The sequence below is a fragment of the Leopardus geoffroyi genome, chromosome D3 (genome assembly GCF_018350155.1).
Source record: "Leopardus geoffroyi isolate Oge1 chromosome D3, O.geoffroyi_Oge1_pat1.0, whole genome shotgun sequence".
Classification (NCBI taxonomy): Eukaryota; Metazoa; Chordata; class Mammalia; order Carnivora; family Felidae; genus Leopardus; species Leopardus geoffroyi.
Genome location: NC_059339.1, coordinates 40,721,225 through 40,743,911, shown reverse-complemented (window position 1 = coordinate 40,743,911; position 22,687 = coordinate 40,721,225). Strand labels below are relative to the sequence as shown.

Below are 22,687 nucleotides of genomic sequence, written 5' to 3'. Positions count from 1 at the left end.
CAAGTCACACTTCTCTCCCATCTTGTGAGTCTCTCATTCATACCTGTGATAGCACAGGTAAGAGCCAGAGCTCCTAAACCCAAATTCTTCAGTACCACTCAGTGCTGGCCTGATCCTGGCTCTACTGATATCTAGGGAGGACAAATAAAGTGCAGATGTTGTAACTCTGTCTATGGAAACTATGTGTTGAAAGCAAAGCAAAGAGTAGATATACACAACTACCTATGTAAATAAGATATCAATAGACATACACACACAGAAGTGTAGAATCAGACCAAGAAGTATAAACCGATATGTGTATTACAAAACTGTAAGAATTTGTGATTCTTCTGAGTCTTTAAACTTTTTCTTACAATAAAAATGTATTGCATTTTAACCAGAAGACCAATGAAAGATATTTTTACTGTAATTTTTTCTGAGCCATCAGAATAATAGACGCCATTTCTTCCCCCGTGAAGAACCAAGTTCCTGTTGGGGTTTCTGATGGGAGTATGTGAGTTTAGTCAAGTGTTCTTGCTCCTCTGACTTCTCAGGAGAGCAGCTCCATTTGCACGGGTAACAATACTTCTTGGTTTGCCTGGGACAGTTTTGGTTCGATTGTTGTCCTGGAAAAATTATTACTGGGACCCTCTTTCATTCTCAAAAGTGTCCCAGTTTGGATAATATGATATAGTCAATCTATATTTTCCTCTCCTTTTTTTTTTTTTTTTACATATGAAATGACTTAAACCCCACCACTCCGTGCTCAGTGGTTTTCATGACAACTTACCCGCATCTTAATAGGGCTTCCTCAGTACATTCTACAGTGATAAGTTTAGAATCTAAAAAGCGTAAAACATACCGGCCCTTCAAAAATCTCCTTGTCGTTAAATATGTAGGTGACCTTGGTGTTGGCAGATAGCTTCTCAGCCTGCATCCAGAACCGAACCTGGCCTTTCTCCAAAATTTCAACTGCCAACTCTGACTTAACTGGAACAACTATGCACAATAAAAATAAAAATAGCAATTTTATTGGTAACCAATTGTATTGATACAGATTTTTCAGTGAAAAAAACACTCAACAGAAATGACAATATAGCACCTTGCTTCTGGCAAAGCCTGGAGGCAGTAAGAAAGTTGTAGAGAAAGAGCGATATTCAGCGATGGAAGACCTGGATTCTAATCCTGCTGCCACATTGGGCAGGTCATTCCCCTTCTCTGAGTCATAGATGTGTCAACCGTAAAAATGAGGAAGATGAACTTACCTCCAGGGTTCCTTCAGCTAACCTGTGTGACTCTCTACTGTAGCTTTGGTTAGGTTTATTTCGGGACAATAACAAAGTGTGATGAAATAGCCTTGGGCTGGCCCCAGGAGATCTGGAGCCTAGTCAATGTCAGCAACTAACAAACTGTGTGATATTAGGCAGATTACTTCACATATCTGGACCTCAGCTGACTCGTTTATAAATGAAGGGGATTGAACTGAATGTCCTAAAGGGTCAAGATAGTTTCCAGCACCAACATTCGATAATCTCAATTGCTTCAAATTGGGAAAGGAGTTAAATTTTATTTTTTTCAACAACTTAACTGTCTATGGACAGTCTTTCGAATGTTTTTAAAGATGAATTTTAAAACAGAATTAATTTTGATTATATATATAAGATGAACCAGCTTATCATTTAAACTCTATTCATCCCACTGGAATACCAGTTCATTTAAGTTCTTAGACTAGGCAAAATTTTTCAGAGGCAAATACTTGAGTCACTATTGAGAAGGTATATTAAAATATGGCATGGCTTGCCTCATAAAGAAAGTGAAGAAATCATATGATATCTCTGATTTATACCTGTATCGCTTCAGCCATTTAAGTCTGAATGAAATTTCAGTCTTTGGCTGATATCTCTCAAAGACCATTTTCTAAATTTCTTGTAACTTGAAAGTGTTCTTTATAAAGACTCTTGCAACCAATGGTTTTGTATCAGAGGTGACTCCAGGGCAAACTTTGTGGAAAAGCATGGTTGTTTCTCAAAGTTTAATAGTCCTTCACTTCCTTTAGGAGAAATCATCACCCTTTGCTTTCTCTAAACTGTTCTCAAACTAACCTGAAAATTTCAACACATGCTACATTTTAAATTGTAAGCTTCCCAAACTTGTATGAAATGTATATCAATATTTCTTTGTACTTATCCTAAAACTATCCTTTCTAAGCTTAAGGGATGCCTATCATTTGCACTATTCCATAGTCACTGTAAAACTCAGTTACAGATTTGTTCCAATGCAGAACTAAAAGGAGGCTCAGATGTCATCTACTGAGGGGTGTCCACGATGGGCAGAAAATGGGCTCTGGTGTCACACCATGCCCTTGGACAGGAATCTCCTCTAAAACCTTGCATTCCTCACTTGCTAACATGGATATTATCTGCCTCATAAGACCACCAAGAAGAGTGAATATCATACCAGAAGACCCTAAGACACTGTGAATAATGACCAGTGCTCAAGAAATGTTAGTTCTTTCTCTCTTAATTTACTGATGAAAAAAGTGACCTCCAGGAAAGGTTAGTAACAAATCTGAGTAGCAGAGCTGAGACCAGGGCTATGCCCTCGATTCTGTGCTCCTCCTCATCCTGGATGTCCACTCTGAAGAACACTAGTGGTTTTCCAGTGTGAACATGTCTGAATAAGGCACCATGGACAGACTCTAGGCTTGTGAGAGCAGAAGCTAAGCTTTCTCGCTACAGAACACTCCTGCTTGCTACTAGTAACTCTTAAGGGGAATGGAAAGTATAATCTGTCCTAGAAAAGTCTGGAGACCTTGTTCTGGGAAATCTAATACATAAGTGATGAGGTTATCTAAGAGGGCCAGAGTGGTGGTGGAGGAGAAAGGGCATGCCCTCCTGGAAGTTTCAAGCTCCCTTAATATTCACGGTTCTCTCTGAGTAATAGGAAAATCACCAGAGGAAACACTGGCCACCAGTAATTGCCAGAGAGGGTGTGGTGGCAAACAGCAGGTGCACACACAGTAACAGTTCCTGTCCTGGTTAGTGACAGACTACTTGGGCTTAACCACGGGTATCCGCTGTGTACCTGTGGTCTAGTTACCTAAACTCTCTGGGCCTCATAGTATACATCTCTAAAATTAAATCACCTTAGAACTGAAACTTTTCAGGTCATTGTGGAGTTTAAATGATATACTCCATTTAAGCACCCTATAGATACGCTGGCATATAATAAGTGCTCTATAAATTTGGCTATTAATATTTTTGTACCTCTTTCTTCTTCCAGTTAATTCAACAAAACCCTACACCTACCCCTGATAAAATATAATACACTGATACCTAAAAGGACATACCAAATAGATATAAGTGATGTGTATGAGCTTGCATACACCTGCACACATAGGTACACGTGGGATAATAACCAAGAGATATTATGCAAGCCATTGATGATACTGAAGTATACTTTTCATCATCTCCCTCATAATACCTTGAAATCTTTGGAGAATAAAGTAAGTTTCTCTCAAGTAGGTTGCCTCTGTATACTGCATCTTAATATCAAAGCTGGTAAGACCCGGTAGGCTGTTTTCTGTTTTTAGTTTTATACATATTTTTTTTCTTCTTCTCAGTCCTAAATTTCTTTAGGCTCTTTTCTCTGGCAGTTAATTTCCTCCAGCAAAATATCTGGTTTTTTGTATGTTTAAGGCATATGTTTAGTGGTTTTCAAAATATTTTTGAAAACAGCTTAAAGTAGGAGAATTTACTGTGCCAAGGGCTAAAGGAACACCATACTCTTTTTTCACATTCGGTAAGAAGTAAGACCCATTTAAAACTTTACAAAGTCTCAAGAAAAGAATTATGTGTCAACATTTACCAGAAGGAAGTGGGCATAAATTGAGAAACTAGATATGCTACTTTGACCCTATCATCAGATCTCTGAAAACATTCATGTAGTGGCCAAGCTGATCCAATAGTGGTAGGGGAAGAAAAGTGTGGGAGCTGTATTATTTAAAATGCTGCTTCGAGGCACTTGGGTGCCTTAGTTGGCTGAGTGTCCAACTCTTGAGTTTGGCTCAGGTCATGATCCCAGGGTCATGGGATTGAGCCCTGCATCTGGCTCTGTGCTGAGCTTGGAGCCTACTTAAGATTCTTTCTCTCTTGCCCCCTCTCTAACACTTATGTGCTATCTCTCTCTGTCTAAAAATAAAATAAAATAAAATAAAATAAAACAAAATAAAATAAAATAAAATAAAATAAAATGCTGCTTCAATGGGCTAAGCAAATCACCCTTGGGTTGGGAGATTTGATACTTGAATGTCAGAGTTTTTAACACATCCTTGAGTTCTCTCTCTCTGCCTACCCAATGCCATACCAGGGCTCTAATAAAAAGGGAACCTCAGTTTGCTACTATTCTCTCCCCTAGAGCCAGTAATTCGAGTGATTATGTTTATGCAAAATAAAATATCTCAGCATCCATGACAGCGACATTGGGCAATTACTGCCTCCAAGTGCATAAGATCACTGAACTTCAGGGAGGCTTGGGCACCTCCAATTCAACACTGACACCCAACATTGTCTCATCTCCATCCTTTAAGCTAAATGTAAATGTCGTTTGGATCAGCTGTTGCCCAGATGCTTTGCCAATGTTTATTGTCTAACTAGATAAGTGGAAGCTGCTGTTTGTCTCCATTTCTACCAATGTTTGAAAGTAGACCATGATCACTAATGGTCAGCACAGTGACCCTCTCCTTTACTCCCTACTTCACAGCCCTGGGGACATGAAGGGAGAGCATCCTGTACAGCTTGTAGAAAATCTTCTACAAGTGGGTTTTTTGAGGATCACTATTCTACTTCAATTAGTATTTATGTTTTTCCTGAAGAGCTCAAGGATCAACCAATACTATATTATCTCTCACAACATCTCTATACAGTAGGTGCTATAAACTATTACAACAGCCATTGCTAGTAAAGATACTAAGTAAGGCACAGGGAAATTAAAATGAGTTTCCCAGGTTCATAGACTGGGTCAAAAGTACTGAATAAGGAGAGTACAGGCCAAATATCTACCTTCCATACAATTAAAAAATGATAATAACTTTTAAGACACCATGGTATTACTTTTCCAGTTTCATAGTGAATAAGCATACACACAAAATATGGTTCTCTCCCAGAATTCAGAAAGTCTGTATCCTACTTTCACACCCCATAAGCATGTTGCTGTGCTGCTTTGTTGAACAAATGTGGTTTTGAACCACTGAGGCCAATAGTCACCAACACTCAGCCTCACAATGGAACAAGCATTCCTTGGTAATGGAAAAGAAGTCAGATAATTGGTTCCAGAGCAGTGTTTGTTTTTTAATCATAGCCTTCACTGGGACTTTCAGGAAAGCTACAGACCTTCCTCCTAGAAAAATGCACATATACAAACATGCAAGGTTTTGTCTATGGTCTGGGATCACGGTATAATTTCCTGAGTTCCTGAAAATTCTGTATCAGTAAAGGAATTATATTTTAGGGACCAAACAGTAAAAAAAAAAAAAAAAAAAAGTCCTGGTTTAAAAGAGTGAGTGTGGATTATCACTACCTAATTGTTTTCTCAATTTCTAGGGTGTAACTTTCTAGATAATCCCCTAGTTTGGTCAATAGATATAAGTGGCAAGAGATCTTATCAGGCCAATGGAACTTTCCGTGTGTCATTTCACACTTCTTTCTCTTCTTTTAGGTGTCAACTGCAAAATTTAATCTTTTATGTGGAAAGTGCTTTATTGAAGAGTTTGTAGATAGTGCAGAGAGATTCTTTTTCTGACTAAGGCATCTTTACCTTATTTTCCAGGAGTTTAAAATGGTAGATAATGTCTTTAGATTATCTTTAATTAGAGGTATGATTTTTCTATTATGTGCTGACATTAAATTGCTCAGGAAGAGGTTGGTTTGCCTAAAAAACAGGCGAATTAATGTATCCAGAATTATATAATATATAGGGTTCCAAAATACATAGGCAAAAGGTGAAGAACTTGATTATTCAGCTGTTACACCTACGTAACCTGACACTTCACTATGTCACAGAGCATGTGACATTTTTTCTATGTTAGTATTTGTATCTGTTTAGAACAATGGCAAAGATAAAAGCAGCACTTCTGGAAAGTGCATTTGTAGCTACCAGTCTATATTCCATTGTGTGTTCTCAAGAGCCTCTTGTCTTGACCCTGTCAGAGTTGTCTTCTGACCTATTCCAGAAGTCAGCACCTAGCAGGATTGCTAAACTCTGTGAATGTACTGTGGACACTTACTTGGGAACTTGTGTTCTTGGCTGAGAGCTAGTAAACGTTTCAACTCTGTAGGGAGAAAAAAAAGAAGAATTAAACTACTAAAACAAAACTCACCTGATCCCAGAGGATCACTGATGAATCAGAGCAGCATTAGACTTATGAATGGATTGATTTTAAGCTTACCGTCCTCGTCTATCAGGTAGCTTGACGCTATCCCATCCGTATCTGTTACATCGCAGGAGTAAATACCTATGTCTTCCGTCCCAAGGTCCTTGAAGGTCATTTTCGTCCTGCAGAACAGAATACTCTTGTTAAGAAGGGAGGCTGTCCAGGGTCTGTGGGCTGGTTTCCTGTACTGTCTCCAGGTGATTACCTATGCGACTTCCTTCATTGGGAGCACTTGCTCCTAACTCCCCTACTGACCTAAAACCTGCACATTTCTGCAGCTTCTAGGAAGACTTTCCTGACCTCCTCCTGGGGCTGCGAGGATGACAGGCCAGGCGGACAGGAGTGGGGAGCTGGTACAAACCTCCCATCCCCAAGCTATGTTGCATATCAATGCCCATCCCCCAGAAAGATATTTTTAACTATCAGCCCTTGCTGGGGGAAACTAAAAAAACATTTTCCTCCACAGGGCAGAACTTTCTGTTGACAACTCCAAGTGCCCCTCTTATGTTAGTTAACCTCTGAACTTTCCTTTTTGAGGTTATCATACTGTATTGGTATTACCTATTTTATTATACGTATGCCTCCACTATATAGTCATTGTGCCTTTAGGGATGAGATATGTTTTATTTCCTGTTGTGTCTCCCAGCATCCAATAGTTTTCTGACACATAATATGTGCTTAGTAAATATTTGTGGAATGAATAAATGAATGGGTCAATGGTTTAGTTCACTGTGTTTTCTAACTTTGGTGAGTGATGTTGCTACTCAGTGTCTAAGATCAGCCAAACATAAATGTGAGCCAAGTGCACAAATTGGAAGAAAAAATGTATAGTTTGTTTGCCTTTTCTTTAATCAGATTTATGTTTTACTTCAAGGACTTTATAGCACGCTGATGGAAAATGTCTTTTAGTTATATTCAATATGTCCTTGTCATCCTCCAACAAAATTACTATTTATTTTTGAGATATTTTGGGCATCTTTGTAATAAAAATAATACTTAAAAGCATTTTGCTTTACCAAATGCAATCCAATATGGTTGGAACTATAAAAATATAAAACTTGCTAAACAAGGCAAAGTAAAAAGAAAACTTAAAATCTTGGATGTGAAAGAAGTAATTGATCACAAAATTAATCTTCGATCTCTCCCATTTTATAGAAAAAGAAATTGGAGGCCCATGGAAGTTCAAAGCTACCCCAGGTCACAGAGCTGGCCCCTCGTAGGGCTAGGGCTAGAACTCATCTGTCCTCTGCTTTCCAAACAAGGTTCATTCCAGTGTATTATTATGTCATTCTTAAGTGGGGGTGAAAAAAACAGACGAGATTATACCTATTTCGTTTAATTGACTATAACTTGAATCAGCAAGCAGCAAGTTCTTCCTTGCTCCCTCCCCATAAGCATCCTCACCATTACTTTAAGATTATAAAGTTTCATAAAATAATGAAAAGCATCATTAAAGCTGACTTTTAAAATGTCAATTAAGGCTTTTCCAACATTGCAAATTTGATAACATACAAGAAAGCTTTTTAAATGAAATAATATGAAAGTAGGATTGTTATTTTTTAAGGTTGACATTATTACTTTTTACATGACCAAATATAAAATATTTGTGATTTCATCCCCTTATGCCAAGTATTTGAGATAGAAAGCAAAGCGCTTAACTTCACTCTCCTATCATTAAAGGAAACCCATTTAATTTTGATTGAAATGGTACATACTTGTTGCCTTTGCTCTCAACGTCTAATCGTGGAGAGCCCTCAGTGGATACATAATCTTTGGACCAGTTGAACTGAGAATTTGGAGTCATCTGATCACATTCAAAATTCAATGAAATTACGCCATCATCATCCACATTTACAACAACCTCTTTGGTTCCTAGAAGATCCAAAACAAGGCACTGATTATTTCCTAATAGAAATCAACAAAGTGAGAATTCCTTACTTTGGGATCCGTTACTTTAGCCTTCAAGCAGGGCCTTGAGCCTGTGCAAGAGAAAAGACCCAACTGCTCACTATGGATGGACAAGCCTGCATCCTGCTCTACAATTCAACTTCTATACTGCAACATGGAATTTAATTAATGTGCCATATTTTTCAGGTAGAGACACCACCAGTCTAGGGCTGAATAAAAATTAGTTGATGTGACTTAAAGTACAGTTATAGGAGCAAGTTGGTCATAATAAGGAGGACAAGGCAGCCCTGGGCAAAAGAAAAGTTGAATGATCCTTGTTAGGACTGAATTGATGACTTTTGCTTCAATAACACCCATATCCAGCTACTCATCAGGAAAGGATAGGTAATAGATAAAGAAACCAAAGGGGAGAAACAGAGGTAGTAAAAATTGCCTATAGTTACATGATTAAAGTTTGTAAATCACTTAAAAAATGATGAAATACATGGAAACTTGTTCTGTTTATCAAGTAAGCATATATAAATCTAAAGATGCCCCTCTAGATTAGAATGACAGCAATCTAGACATGACTGTTATTAAACTGTATGGAAATTTAAATGGAAATTAATTTCAAGAGATCAAGATGTTTCAAGAAGATTAGTTTTTAGCTTTTAAAAGAAAACAATTCAGTTAGTGTTTTGAGTTCTTATGTTTTTGTGAGTTATAATAAATTGCACCTGCATCTAATCTGGCGATTCAAAGAGTTTCTATAGCACATAAAACATTCACATCTATGCATAAATCCAGTTTGAAAGGTAAAATGCTCTTCTCAAATTGACACTCATTCAGTTACCAGTCTAAACTCAGTTTGTTTCCATATGTTAGGAAAAATATATTCAATCTAAGAAAGGTACAGGTTTGTTTTTTTTAAAGCATTAAAAGGGGCACCTGGGTGGGTTAGTCTGTTAAGTGTCTAACTCTTGACTTTGGCTCCTCAGGTCACGATCTCACAGTTCATGGGTTCGAACCCCTCATCAGGCTCTGCGCTGATGGTGTGGAGTCTGTGTGGGATTCTCTCTCTCTCTCTCTCTCTCTGACCCTTCCCTGCTCTCTCTTAAAATAAATAAATAAACTTAAAAAGAAAGCATTAAAAAAGTCTTCCAATAGATACTGCCAAAAGACTGAAGTTTTTCTCTCTAAATTGTAAGAAGTCAGCATCCTGGCTTACTGTGCAGTAAAACTTGTCAGGGGGAAAAAATTGCAAAACTCCTCCCAGGGGAAGGCCAAAAGAAAATGAGTGCCCAAGTCGTGCATGGCAACATGAAGATCTTGGTTCCTAAGCCAGGCAGTTGATTTAATTTGTGTCCTTACTGATGGCAGTGTGTGCTTCAATTATAAACTCTCAAAAAGTGATTTTTAACACATGGAATGGCTAGAGAAGACTACTTCTAGTGATTTTTAAAATTACTTTTTAAAAAACAAACAAAGGGCTATTTTCATATTTGGCTATAAACTGAAATAATGATCAAATAAAGACTTAATTAAGTGAAATGTCCCCCATGTATTACTTCTAAAGGGCTGAGTCTACTCTACTGAAAGTTGCAGACAATATTTTAGTTCTACTCCTGATAACATATGATGAATCCTCACCATCCATTATTGTATAACAAATAATGAGAAAGTCCTCTCATTAAAACTTAAGAAAAGACTAACACCTAAGAGTGTGGAGGTTGAGGCAGTGTTAGAATACACAGCATGGTTGAGTCACAGAGAGAGTACAAATAAGAAAACTTCTGTATATCTGTGTTGTTATGAAGAGGAAAGAAATGACAGAGGTTGACTAAACCTTCCTTGCTATTTGCATAATATCTATTTTGGAGGCATGATGGATTATTCATATTAATCATTCATTGTCTGATCTGTAATCCCTTTTAAAAGGAAGTGAATCATCCATAAGCTTGCTGTTTATTATACTAGAGGCATGATTTAAGTTTACAACAGAAAAAAAATATTGCTTAGGTCAAGAATTGTGAGGTTTGTTTTTATTAAAGTGAAAGATTTTACTTCATTGCAAAGGAGTTACAAAACTGAAAAAATATGAATAGTATATAATTAGCTTAGCTGTTTTCTCAATTCCACAGCTAGCCTTTGTGCAGTAACACTTCATCCATCTGGAACCCTGCCCAAAACCAAGAAGTAAGGAAAACAAGCCCCTAAGTGGCAGTGCTGATGTGACAAAGTCCACACACTAGTATTCCTGAACACTCACTGGAGAATTCTGTAGATCGTCACTTGGAATCTATTTAAACTTCACTTCGAGAAAGTTGGTTGGTTGGTTTCTGTCAGCAGATTAAACCCCCAAAGCACAGAGAAGCAAAAAACTACTCTCAGCAGGTACACTGAGAATAAGGAAAATGACAGGAAGAGAGGAGGCAGAAAACATAAATGCAGGCATAAAGGCATATTTAAAGAGGGACAAATGGCTCCTCACTCCTTAATGACATCACTGTATTCCAACACTGTACAATAAATAAGGTTGATCTTTATGGCCCTGAGTCACACCGAAAGAAGTAAATAAGATTCAGTACACTGAATCCAAGGTTGAAAAGTACATACTAAAATGTCCAATCTATTTCAAAAGACTTTTTATCAAAGAGTTTTAGAATGTATTTTCAAATCTTAATGCTTCAGCAGTAAATTCTCAGGTAAATAGAACAACCGGGAATTTAAAACAATAATTTGTTCAGGTTTTTTTTTTTTTATTGAGGAAAATTTAGTCTATAGCATATAAGTTTCACAGATGGCTAACAGACATATGAAATGATGCTCAACATCACTCATCATCAGGGAAATACAAATGAAAACCATGATGAGATATCACCTCACACCTGTCAGAATGGCTAAAATTAGTAACACAGGAAACAACAGATGTTGGTGAGGATGTGGAGAAAGGGGAACCCTCTTGCACTGTTAGTGCAAATGCAAACTGTGTGCAGCCACTCTGCAGAACAGTATGGAGGTTCCTCAAAAAATAAAAAATAGAACTACCCTGTGACCCAGCAATTGCCTAAAGAATAAAAAATACTGATTTTTTATTAAAGAATAAAAAATACAATTGCCTAAAGAATAAAAAAAGTACTGATTTGAAGGGACACATGCACCTTGACATTTACAGAAGCATTATCAACAATAGCCAAGGTATGGAAAAAGCCCAAATGTCCATTGACTGATGAATAAATATAGAAGATGTGGTGTATATATACAATGGAATATTACTCAGCCATCAAAAAGAATGAAATCTTGCCATTTACCACAACATGGATGGAGCTAGAATTCTCCAGTGAGTGTTCAGGAATACTAGTGTGTGGACTTTGTATTATGCTACGTGAAACAAGTCAGTCAGAGAAAGACAAATACCATAGGTTTCACTCATATGTGGATTTTAAGAAATAAGACAGATGGACATAGTGGAAGGGGGAAAAGAGGAGAGGGAGGAAAACCGTAAGAGATACTTAACTACAGAGAACAAACTGAGGGTTGATGGAGGGGAGGGCAACAGGGGATGGGCTAAATGGGTGATGAGTATTAAGGAGGGCACTTATTGTGATAAGCACTGGGTGTTCTATGCAGGTGATGAATCACTAAATTCTACTCCTGAAACCAGTATTACACTACATGTTAACTAAATAGAATAAATAAAAACTTGACACAAACAAATAAAAACTGCTGATAACCAGACTTTAAAAGAAAGAAAGGAAGGAAGGAAGGAAGGAAGGAAGGAAGGAAGAAAGGAAGGAAGGAAGGAAGGTGGGAGGGAGGGAGGGAGGGAGGAAGGAAGGAGGGAGAGAAGGAGGGAGGAAGGCAGGAAGGCAGGAAGGCAGGAAGGCAGGAAGGAAGGAAGGAATAAAGAAAGATTATATAAGGTTCAGGTATGTAACACACAAATTTAATATCTGTATGTAGTACAAAGTGATCACCACTAAAAGTCTAGTTACCATCCATCACCATGCAATTGATCCCCTCTACTCATTTTTCCCACCCCCACCCCTGTTCCCCTCTGGTAATCTCCAATTCATCTTCTGTACTATGAGTTTGCTTTTGTTTTGTTTGTTCATTTAAGTTTTTAGATTCCATATGAGTGATATATCTGTCTTTCTCCATCTGACTGACTTCACTAAGCATAATATCTTTGAGGTCCACCCATGTTGTCACCAATGACAATATTGCATTATTTTTATGGATGAGTAGTACTCAATTGTATATATATACCACATCTTCTTTACCCATTTATCCATCAGTGGACATTTAGGCTGTTTCCATTTCTTGGCTATTATAAATAATGCTGCAAAGAACAAAGGGATGATTATATTTTTTTCAAATCGGTGTTTTTGTATTCTTTGCACAAATACCCAGAAGTTGAATAGCTGGATTATATGGTAGCTCTATTCTTAATTTTTTAAAGGAATTTTCCATATTTTCTTTTCCACAGTGGCTGCACCAATTTACATTTCCACAGTGTTTGAGGGTTCTCTTTTCTCCATGTCCTCTCCAACATCATTATTTCTTGTCTTTTTGATAATAGCCATTCTAACCATTGTGAAGTGATATCACATTATTGTTTTGATTTGCATTTCCCTACTAATTAGTGATGTTGAACATCTTTTAATGTGCATGTTGGCCATCTATATGTCTTTGGACAAATGTCTAGTGTATTCAGATCCTCTGCCCATTTTTAAAAAGATTTTTAAGTAATCTTTACACCCAGTGTGGGGCTTGAACTTACAACCCTGAGATCAAGAGTCACAAGCTCCACCAACTGAGCCAGCCAGGTACCCCTCTGTCCATTTTTTTAATCAAGTTGCTTGTTTTTTGTTGTTGAATTGTATGAATTCTTTGTATGTTTTGAATATCAATCCCTTTTCAGATACATGGTTTGCAAAAATCTTCTCCCATTCAGTATGTTGCCTTTTTGTTTCGATGATGGTTTCTTTCACTAGCAGATTTTTAGCTTAATGTAATCATTTTTTTTCTTTTTTGGCTTTTGTTTCCCTTGTCTTTGGAGTCAGATCCACAAAAACATTGCTAAGACCAATATCGAGGATCTTACTGCCTATTTCCTTCCATGAATTGTATGGTTTCAGGTCTTGCATCCACATCTTTAATCCATTTTGAGTTAATTTTTTTGTATGGTGTAAGATAGTGATCTAGTTTCATTCTTTTATGTGTGGCTGTCCATTTCTCCCAACACCACTTATTGAAGATATTCTCCTTTTCCATTGCATGTTCTTGTCTCCTTTGTTGTAAATTAATTATCCATATATGTGTGAGTTTATTTCTGCACTCTCAATTCTGTTCCATTGGTCTGTGTGTCTGTTTTTATGCTGATACCATACTGTTTTGATTCCTATAGCTTTGTAGTATTTTTGAAATCAGGGAGCATAATATTTCCAACTTTGTTCCCCTTTCTCAAGACTGCTTTAGTTATTTTGTATTTTTGTGGTTCCATGCAAATTTTAGGATTACTAGTTCTAGTTCTAGTTCTGTGAAAAAGTGCCATTGTAACTTTGATAGGGAATGCACTGAATCTGTAGATTGATTTGGGTAGTATGGACATTTTAACAATATTAATTCTTCCAATCCATGAACATGGTATATCCATTTGTCTGTTTCATCTTCAATTTTTTTCAATATCTTAAAGCTTTCAGAGTATAGGTCTTTTACCTCTTTAGTTAAATTTTTCCTGGGTATTTTATTCCCTTTTTTTAATGTTTTTTTATTTTTGAGAGAGACAAAGTGCAAGTGGGGGAGGGACAGAGAGAGAGGGAGGCACAGAATACAAAGCAGGCTACAGGTTCTGAGCTGTCAGCATAGAGCCTGACAGGGGGCTCAAACTCATAAGCTGTGAGATGATGACCTGAGCTGAAGTTGGATGCTTAACCAACTGAGCCACCCAGGCACCCCTTAATGCAATTGTAAAAGGGATTGTTTTCTAAATTTTTTGTTCTGATAATTTGTTAGTGTATAGAAACACCACGGATTTCTGTATGTTGATTTTGTATCCTGCTACTTTACTGAATTCATTTACTAGCTCTAACAGTTGTGTGTGTGTGTGTGTGTGTGTGTGTGTGTGTGTGTGTAGTCTTGTGGGTTTTCTATGTATAGTATCATGTTATTTACAGACAGTGACAGTTTTACTTCTTCCTTTATAATTTGGATGCCTTTTATTTCTTTCTCTTGCTGTGGCTAGGATGCCAACTACTATATTGAATAAAACTGGTGAGAGTGAGAATCCTGGTCTTATTCATGATCTTAGAGGAAAAACTTTCAGCTTTTCACCATGGAGTATAATGTTAACTGAAAGCTTGTCATATATGGCCTTTATTATGTTGAAGTACATTCTAATCTATACTCACTTTGTTAAGAGCTTTTATCATAAATGGATGTTGAATTTTGCCAGATGCTTTTTTTGCACCTGTTGAGATGGTCATATATTTTTTATCCTTTATTTTGTCAGTGTGATGCATCATGTTTATTGATTCGTGGGTTTTGAACCATCCTCGTATCCCTGGAATAAATCCTACTAGATCACAGTGGATGATTCCTTTTAATGTATTGTTGAACTTGGTTTGCTAAGGATTTTTGTTTAGGATTTTTGCATCAATGTTCATCAATAATATGGGGCTGTAATTTTCTTTTTCTGTGGTGTTATCTGGTCTTGGGATCAAGTAATGCTGGCCTCATAAAATAAATTTGGAAGTGTTCCCTCCTCTTCAATTTTTTGGAAGAGTTTGAGAAGGATAGGTATCAAATTTTGAATATTTGATAGAACTCACCAGTGAAGCTGTTCTGGCCTGGACTTCTGTTTGTTGGGAGGTTTTTGATAACTGATTCAATTTTCTTACTAGTAATTAGTATATTTTCTATAGCTTCATGAATCAGTCTTGTATGGAAGATTGTATGTTTAGAGGAATTTGTCTATTTCTTCTAGGTGGCCCTCTATGTTGGTGTATTATTTTTCATAGTCTCTTATGATCCTTCATATTTCTGTGGTGTCAGCTGTAACTTCTTCTAATTTTGATTTCTAATTTTATTTTTCCTTTCATGAGCATAGCGAAAGGTTTGTCAGTTTTGTTTACTTTTTCAAAGAACCAGCTCTAAGTTTCACTAATCTTCTGTATTTTTTTCCTAGTCTCTATCTCATTTATTTCCATTCTGATCTTTACTATTCCCTTCCTTGTACTTACTTTATGCTTTGTTTGTTCTTTTTCTAGCTCCTTTAGGTGTAAAGTTAGATTGTTTATTTGAGATTTTTCTTGTTTCTTGAGGTAGACCTATATTGCTAAGGTATTCCCTCTTAGAGCCATTTTTGCTGCATCCCCAAGGTTTTGGTATGTAATTTCTGGTTTCACTTGTCTCTAGGTTTTTTTTTTAATATCTGCTTTGATTATTTTGATGACCCAGTGGTTGTTCAGTAGCATGTTGTTTAATCCCCACATTTTTTTAATTTTCTGAGTCTTCTTCTTATAATTGATTTCTAGTTGCAAGCCATTGTGGTCACAGAAAATAGTCGATGTGATTTCAATGCTCTTGAGTTTATTGACACTTGTTTTGTGGCCTAACATGTGATATATCCTAGAAAATGTTTCATGTGCAGTTGAGAAGAATGTTCAGTTGCTTTTAGATGGAATGTTCTGTATATATCTATTGAGTCCCTCTAGTCTAATATATCATTTAAGGCTGATGTTTCCTTATTAATTTTGTTTGGATGATCTAACCATTGATACAAGTGTTAAAGTTCCCTACTATTATTGTATTGCTATAAATTTTTCCCTTTAGGTATGTTAATATTTTCTTTATATATCTTGGTGCCCCTATTATGGGTGAATATATATTTAAATGCCCTTGTCTATTATTACAGTCTTTGTTTTAAAGTCTATTTTTTTCTGGTATGAGTATTGCTACTACAGCTTTCTTTTCATTCCATTTGCATAGAATGTCTTTTCCCATCCCTTCCCATCAGTCTTTGTGTGTCTTTAAATCTGAAGTGTATCTTTAGATCTGTAGACAGCACATAAATGGGTCTTGTTGGGGTGTTTTTGTTTGTGTGTGTGTGTGTGTGTGTGTGAGAGAGAGAGAGAGAGAGAGAGAGAGAGAGAGAGAGAGAGAGAGAGAAAGCAGGGGAGGGGCAGAGGGAGAGGAAGAGAGAATATTAAGCAGGATCTACAACCAGCCCAGTGTGGAGCCCCATGCAATGCTTGATCCCACGACAGTGAGAGCAGGACCTGAGCCAAAATAAAGAATCAGATGCTGAACTGACTGAGACAGTCAGACGCCCTAAAATGGGTCTTGATTTTTTTTTAGCCATTCCACCACTCTATATCTTATTTTTATTTTTTAAAGTTTATTTATTTATTTTGAGACAGAGAGGGAGAGAATGAGAGAGAGAGCAAGCACATGAGCAGGGGAGTGGCAGAGAGAGAGGGAGAGAGAATCCTAAGCAGGCTCTGCACCATCAGCGTGGAGCCTGACGTGAGGCTCAAACCCACGAACCATGAATCGTGATTTGAGCCAAAACCAAGAGACAGATTCTCAACTGAATGAGCCACCCAGGTGCCCCTTCCACCACTCTATCTTTTGATTGAAGAGTGTAGTCCATTTACATTTAAAGTAATTATTGACAGAGATGTTCTTATTGCTATTTTGTGCATTGCTTTCTGGCTGTTTTCTAGTTCCTCTCTGTTCCTTTTTTCTTCTCTTTCTCTCTTCCCTTGTGGTTTGATGGCTTTCTTCAGAATTATATTTAGGTTTCTTCCCATTTTTCAAATGTATTTACCATAGGTTTTTGCTTTGTAGTTACTGTGAGGTGCATATATAATTTTCTATGTATATAACAGTGTGTTTTGAGTGATAGCAACTTAAATTTGAACATATTCCAAAACCTTACATTTTTCTCTCACCCACACATTTTTATTTTTGATGTCACATTTTACATCTTTTTATTTATGCATCCCTTAACTGATTATTGTAGTTTTAATTAATTTTAACTATTTTTGTCTTTTAACCTTCATACTTGCTTTATAATGGATGCATCCACTATCTTTACTACATATTTACCTTTTCCAGTGAGATTTTTACTTTGTTATATATTTTCTTATTATTAATTACTGCCATTTCTTTTTGGTTTTGAGAAGTCTCTTTTACATTTCTTGTAAGACTAGTTTAGTATAATGAACTTTAGCTTTTGCTTATCTGGAAAACTCTTAATCTCTCCTTCAATTCTGAATGATAACATTGCCAGGTAGAAAATTCTTGGTTGAGAATTTTTTTCTTTCAGCACTTTGAATATGTTGTGCCACTCTCTTCTGGCTCGCAAAGTTTCTGCTGAAAATTTTGCTGATAGCCTTATGGGCTTTCCCTTGTACACAATAAGTTGTTTTTCTCTTGCTACTTTTAAGATTCTCTCTTTAATTTTTAGCCTTCTAATTAAAATGTGTCTTAGTGTGAATTTCTTTGGGTTCATCTTATTTGGAACTCTCTGGGCTTCCTGAACTTGTATGTCTGTTTCCTTCCCCAGATTGGGCAGGTTTTCATCTGTATTTCTTCAATAAGTTTTCTGGCCCTTTCTCTTTCTCTTCTCCTTCTGGGACCCCAATACTGCAAATGTTATTCCTCTTGATGTTGTCCTAGAGACCCCTTAAGGTATCTTCATATTTTTAAATTCTTTTTTCTTTTTACTACTCTGTCTGGGTGAGTTCTATTGCTTTGTCTTCCAGCTCATTGATCTGATATTTGGCTTCATCCAGTCTGCTGTTGAATCCCTCTAGTGTATTTTTCAGTTTAGTTACTATATTCTTCAGCTTTGTAACTTTGATTTGGAATTTTCCTTATATTTTCTGTGCCTTTGTTGAGGCTTTCACTATGTTAACCCATTGTTTACCTGAGTTCAGTGAACCTCTTTATGGCCATTACTTTAAACGCTGTATGAGGTATAATGCTTATCTCCATTTCATTAATGTCTTCTTCTGATGTTTTGTCTTATTCTTTCATTTAGAACATAATCTTCTGTTCTTTAAATTTTTTTCCTGACTCTCTGTGTTTGTTTTTATGTATTAGACAAATCAGCTACTGCTCCTGGTCTTGAAGGAGTGGTCTTGTGTAGATGTCATGTGGAGCCCAGAAGTGCAACCCCTTCTGACCACCAGAGCTAGATGCTCAAGGGACATTCCTTTTTTGGACTGCATGTACTCATGTTCTGTGGCAAGTCTGTGTCTACAGCTGGGCTGTGGGCGGGGCTGGTGTCTGGGCCAGCTGCAATACATGGCTGTGCTGTGGCATTGTTCAGGTGTCTGAATGGCCAAATTTGATCCCAAACTCATGCAACTTGAAGAATAAGAAAACCCTGCTTAGTTGCTGTCTCAACTGTCCCAATTACTGAGAGAAGACTATAGAATTATCTTGTTGACTTATTCTGGAGAACCAATTTTCATAAAGTAGTTGGAGGTCTTTTGTGAAAATATGAAGTGAAAGAAAAGATGCTATTTTAAAGTCCCAGGTGATACATGTGTTTCTACCTTAACCTATAAGTCTTACATCATTACCTTATAGCTGGGTTCTAACATAAGAAATGTACTAATTTATACTTTTAGAAAAAAATATGATAATTTTTTGGAAGTCTTAGATTAAAATTTATAATTTGAAATTAAGTAATTGCCTAGAGAGACAAAATGAGAAGGATTAGATGTAATGTAAGCTAGTATCTAAGAGAGTTTCCTCACCTGTGAGACTTTTCTTGATTAATCATGTCAAAGTACATGGTAGACTATATATATAGTGGGCAGAAAAAGAGGCATGAACATTCTTCAGTTTATGCACACATAATTTTGGCTATAGTAAGTACTATTAGTTGATTTATATAGATAAAAGGAAAAATAAAAAATAAAGCTATATTTGGCACTTAATGTTTAAAAATCAAATACTTGCTAAGACCCGTATTTGATTGGATTTCATTTTTCAAAAAGAATATTCATGTTTCATTTATCAACAACAGGATTAAAGTATAAAGAGCAGGGGTTTTGTGTTCCATATTTTCCATACATATTACATTTACAAGGGACTGGATTGAAAAAAAACAGATTTAAAAGAAAAATGTCAGTTTAGAATTGCAATGTTTGCCTTATTCAAACTTATCTTGGTAAAGATTAAGTATAATACCAATATTTTGATAAACAGACAAGTGAAATAAAAATACCAATAAGAAAGTATTCTAATCACAATGGGTTTCCTACTTAATTTTATACCCAGATTTGAAAGCTTGATCTCTTCCATGACAAATCAGTAACATGTCAATTGGCTCAAATTATCACTCTAGAAGTAATCATCATCTCAAGCTTTTGAAAAATCAAATTCACTACAAATATTTCAAATACTAGTTATATAAGCCTATTTCTTGAACTCCGTAACAATTCTCATTAGGACATTGTGTTTAGTCAAAGTAACACTTCAAAGAAAGAATGCAATTTAAAAACATTTTGTAAACAGAAAATAAGTTCATTGTCTTAAAATGCTCAGCAAGTTATAGCTTGTTCTTATTTGTCACATCAATTACAATGTTGATGTTATCCAATCTTTCAATGCTTTTCAAATTCAAAGCTTTCCATTACTGTTTAGTTTTAATTAATTTGTTAACATAGTTCTTTGAATAAAGATATTTTTAAAGAGTGACTTAGTAAGCCAAGTACTTTACAATAGTACCATAACAGGAGATTGATTGGAAATTCCTTTGGAAAAAAAGGTAGAGTTTTCCTGTGTTCAGGGTTTACAGAGAAAATGGTGTTTTGGGAAAATACTTTAAAGAAATTATATGGGACAACAAAGAATAAATGTGAGGAGTTTAAAACAAAAAGATATATCTTGGAAAATTGAAAACAACTGAAAAATGAGCTCAGTTTCTCGTATCTGAAAAGGAAGGACATGTTGGCTTGTATATTCCTCTTTGTATAAAAAAGGAAATCACTACGGTCATCTGGAAGGGCTAATTTTGCCACATATTAAAATCTAAGAGGAAGTTTATGGGGCGCCTGGGTGGCTCAGTCGGTTAAGTGTCAGACTCTTGATTTCGGCTCAGGTCACGATCTCATGGTTGGTGAGATGGACCTGGTGTTGGGCTCTATGCTGATAGTTTGGAGACTGCTTGGGATTCTCCCTCTCCTCTCTTTCACCTCACCGAACCCAGGCACGCGCTCTCTTTCTCAAAATAAATAAATAAACATTAAAAAAAAATAAGAGGAAGTTCCGCAGTGGAATTCCTTAAATAAAGAAGTCCTTAAAATACACTGGGCAAAAAATTCCATAGCAATTTTCAAAAAGATATATGACATTCAAATGGGTGATTCTTTTTATAAATACTCTAGAAAAACAAGAGCAAAAGTAACGCCAGCATTTCTAATAGGCCCCAGGCTAATCCACCTAACAATGCCCGTGTAGAGGGACCTGGTGCAGTGTCAGAGTAAGAAAGCTGTAGCTATGACATCCTCGAATTTTCTTTTTAGAATGTCCCATGGCCTAATTGTTTTTTGTCAGGTACTGAGCTACTGTCAATTCACGGCTGAACTCATAAATGTCTGAAGAGCCACATTCTCTAAAGTTGATTAATGTATGATCAAAATGGTTCAGATATTTGACAGGTAGGCAGTAAATTTGATATGCTGCTGTCATATTAAAGGCTTCTCTGTGGATATTCTCATCTGGATGAAAGGCCATCTCACTTTCCCACATAGCTGGCACTGGAAAAGTAGACCAAAATCTGTCAGGACTTAGATTTTCTCAAAAATGACCTGTGAATCTTTGAACATGAAGAATTTGGTTAAGAACACAAGATACTTGGCCATAAAAATGAGAGATTACTTTGGTCTAAAAAGGATTTAAGAAGAGTTGTCTTGAGTCAGCTGCCTCAATCCTACACAAATCCTACATATGGACACAGGGATATACCAGATTGTGTGGAATGGCATTTTAATGGTCCCTTCAGGCCTGCTACCACACTCAATATGTGAAAGAGGTAAGGTACAGCCCAGGGCTAAAATGAATGATTTGGAAATTAACTGTCCTACTTTTCTCTCTTCTTCAAAAAATGATTTAAAAAAATAAAATTTAAAAGCTAAAATGAAATCACAGTAAACTGTTCACTTTCCCATATATTTCATAATCTGGTATGCAGATTTTTTCATATAATTTAGTCTTTAACATCAGCATTAATAGATCACTTTTTACAAGCTTTAGTTATTTGTCCTCCATGGTGTGTGTGTGTGTGTGTGTGTGTGTGTGTGTGTGTGTGTGTGTCTCGAGAGTGGGACAGAATAGAAACAGATAGAAATGAATTAATGTAATCAGCCACATATGATAACTTAGCTCCCTATGTTTAAGACCAGAACTACGGGGTTAACCTATCACTTTGCTGTCCACATTGTGGCCTCCATTACAAAATATCTAGCATTAAGTTTATACTCTGTGGCTATAAAACAGAGTCATACTCACTGGCCAAAACATAGTAGTCCTTCATTATTTTTTCCTTGAAACAAATGATTATCACACACCAGGTACTAGGCCCTCGCATACAGGGAGAAAAGACACAGTTTCTGTTTTGAAGGAGCCTACAGTGTAACACAGTTTACAACCCTGGTTTCATTACCCAAACACCTAAACAAACAAACAAAAATGAACCTATGCCCAGACTCAGTCCTGGAGATTCTGATATAATTGGTCTGCAATGGAGTCTGGAATGAAGTCAGTATTATCAAAAAGTTCCTAGCATGATTCTAATGTATATTGAATTTGAGAACTACTGTTTTAATGGGTGAAAAAGAACAGTTAATAAGCAAATACAAGTGAATATTTCTAAATTAAGCCAGTTGAGTCTAACAGTCAGCTTGGTTTCCAGCTTCAGAATCCTTTAAAACTCTACCTCCAGGCTACATTTGCTTTCTTGGTCCTGCCAGGTTCTAGGACCAAGCAAGTTTTAGAAACTGGAATTGGCTAACTCAACCCCAGCTCATTATTCCCTCTAGTTCTTCTAACTACCTCCCTCCTAATGACTAAGTCCTAACTTCTGGTAACCCAGGTCCTGCTTGGGACTCTGCCTTGTGTTTGGGTCCTCCTGCCCATCACCTGAATTCTCCTGCCTGCTGGTGAGTCACTGGTAAAAATACCTGCAGCCTGTACCACCAGTTATTTGTTGCTGGCCAGATCACCTGCCACACCTTGGCAGGTCTCTCTCTTATCTCCCATCTAATCAGGCTCACCTTACCTCCCCCTCCACCCAGGCCTGATGCAATCAGCAAGACACTATTTGAAAAATATCGAATATCGAGAATAGAAGTGCATCCATCTTATGTG

At 36.7% G+C, this 22,687-nt stretch overlaps 1 protein-coding gene across 3 annotated transcripts in view; it reads right to left on the bottom strand.

Annotated features, from left to right (window-relative positions):
* Positions 1–22,687, bottom strand: part of MYOM1 (myomesin 1) — a 156,380-nt gene that overhangs the window by 21,353 nt on the left and 112,340 nt on the right. For all 3 annotated transcript variants that reach the window (XM_045457955.1, XM_045457956.1, XM_045457954.1), the window contains 4 exons: positions 8,125–8,281; positions 6,425–6,531; positions 6,263–6,307; positions 842–978 (listed from right to left, as the gene is read on the bottom strand). In XM_045457955.1, coding sequence (XP_045313911.1) covers positions 842–978; positions 6,263–6,307; positions 6,425–6,531; positions 8,125–8,281 — 446 coding nt within the window. The remainder of the gene's footprint in view (positions 1–841; positions 979–6,262; positions 6,308–6,424; positions 6,532–8,124; positions 8,282–22,687) is intronic.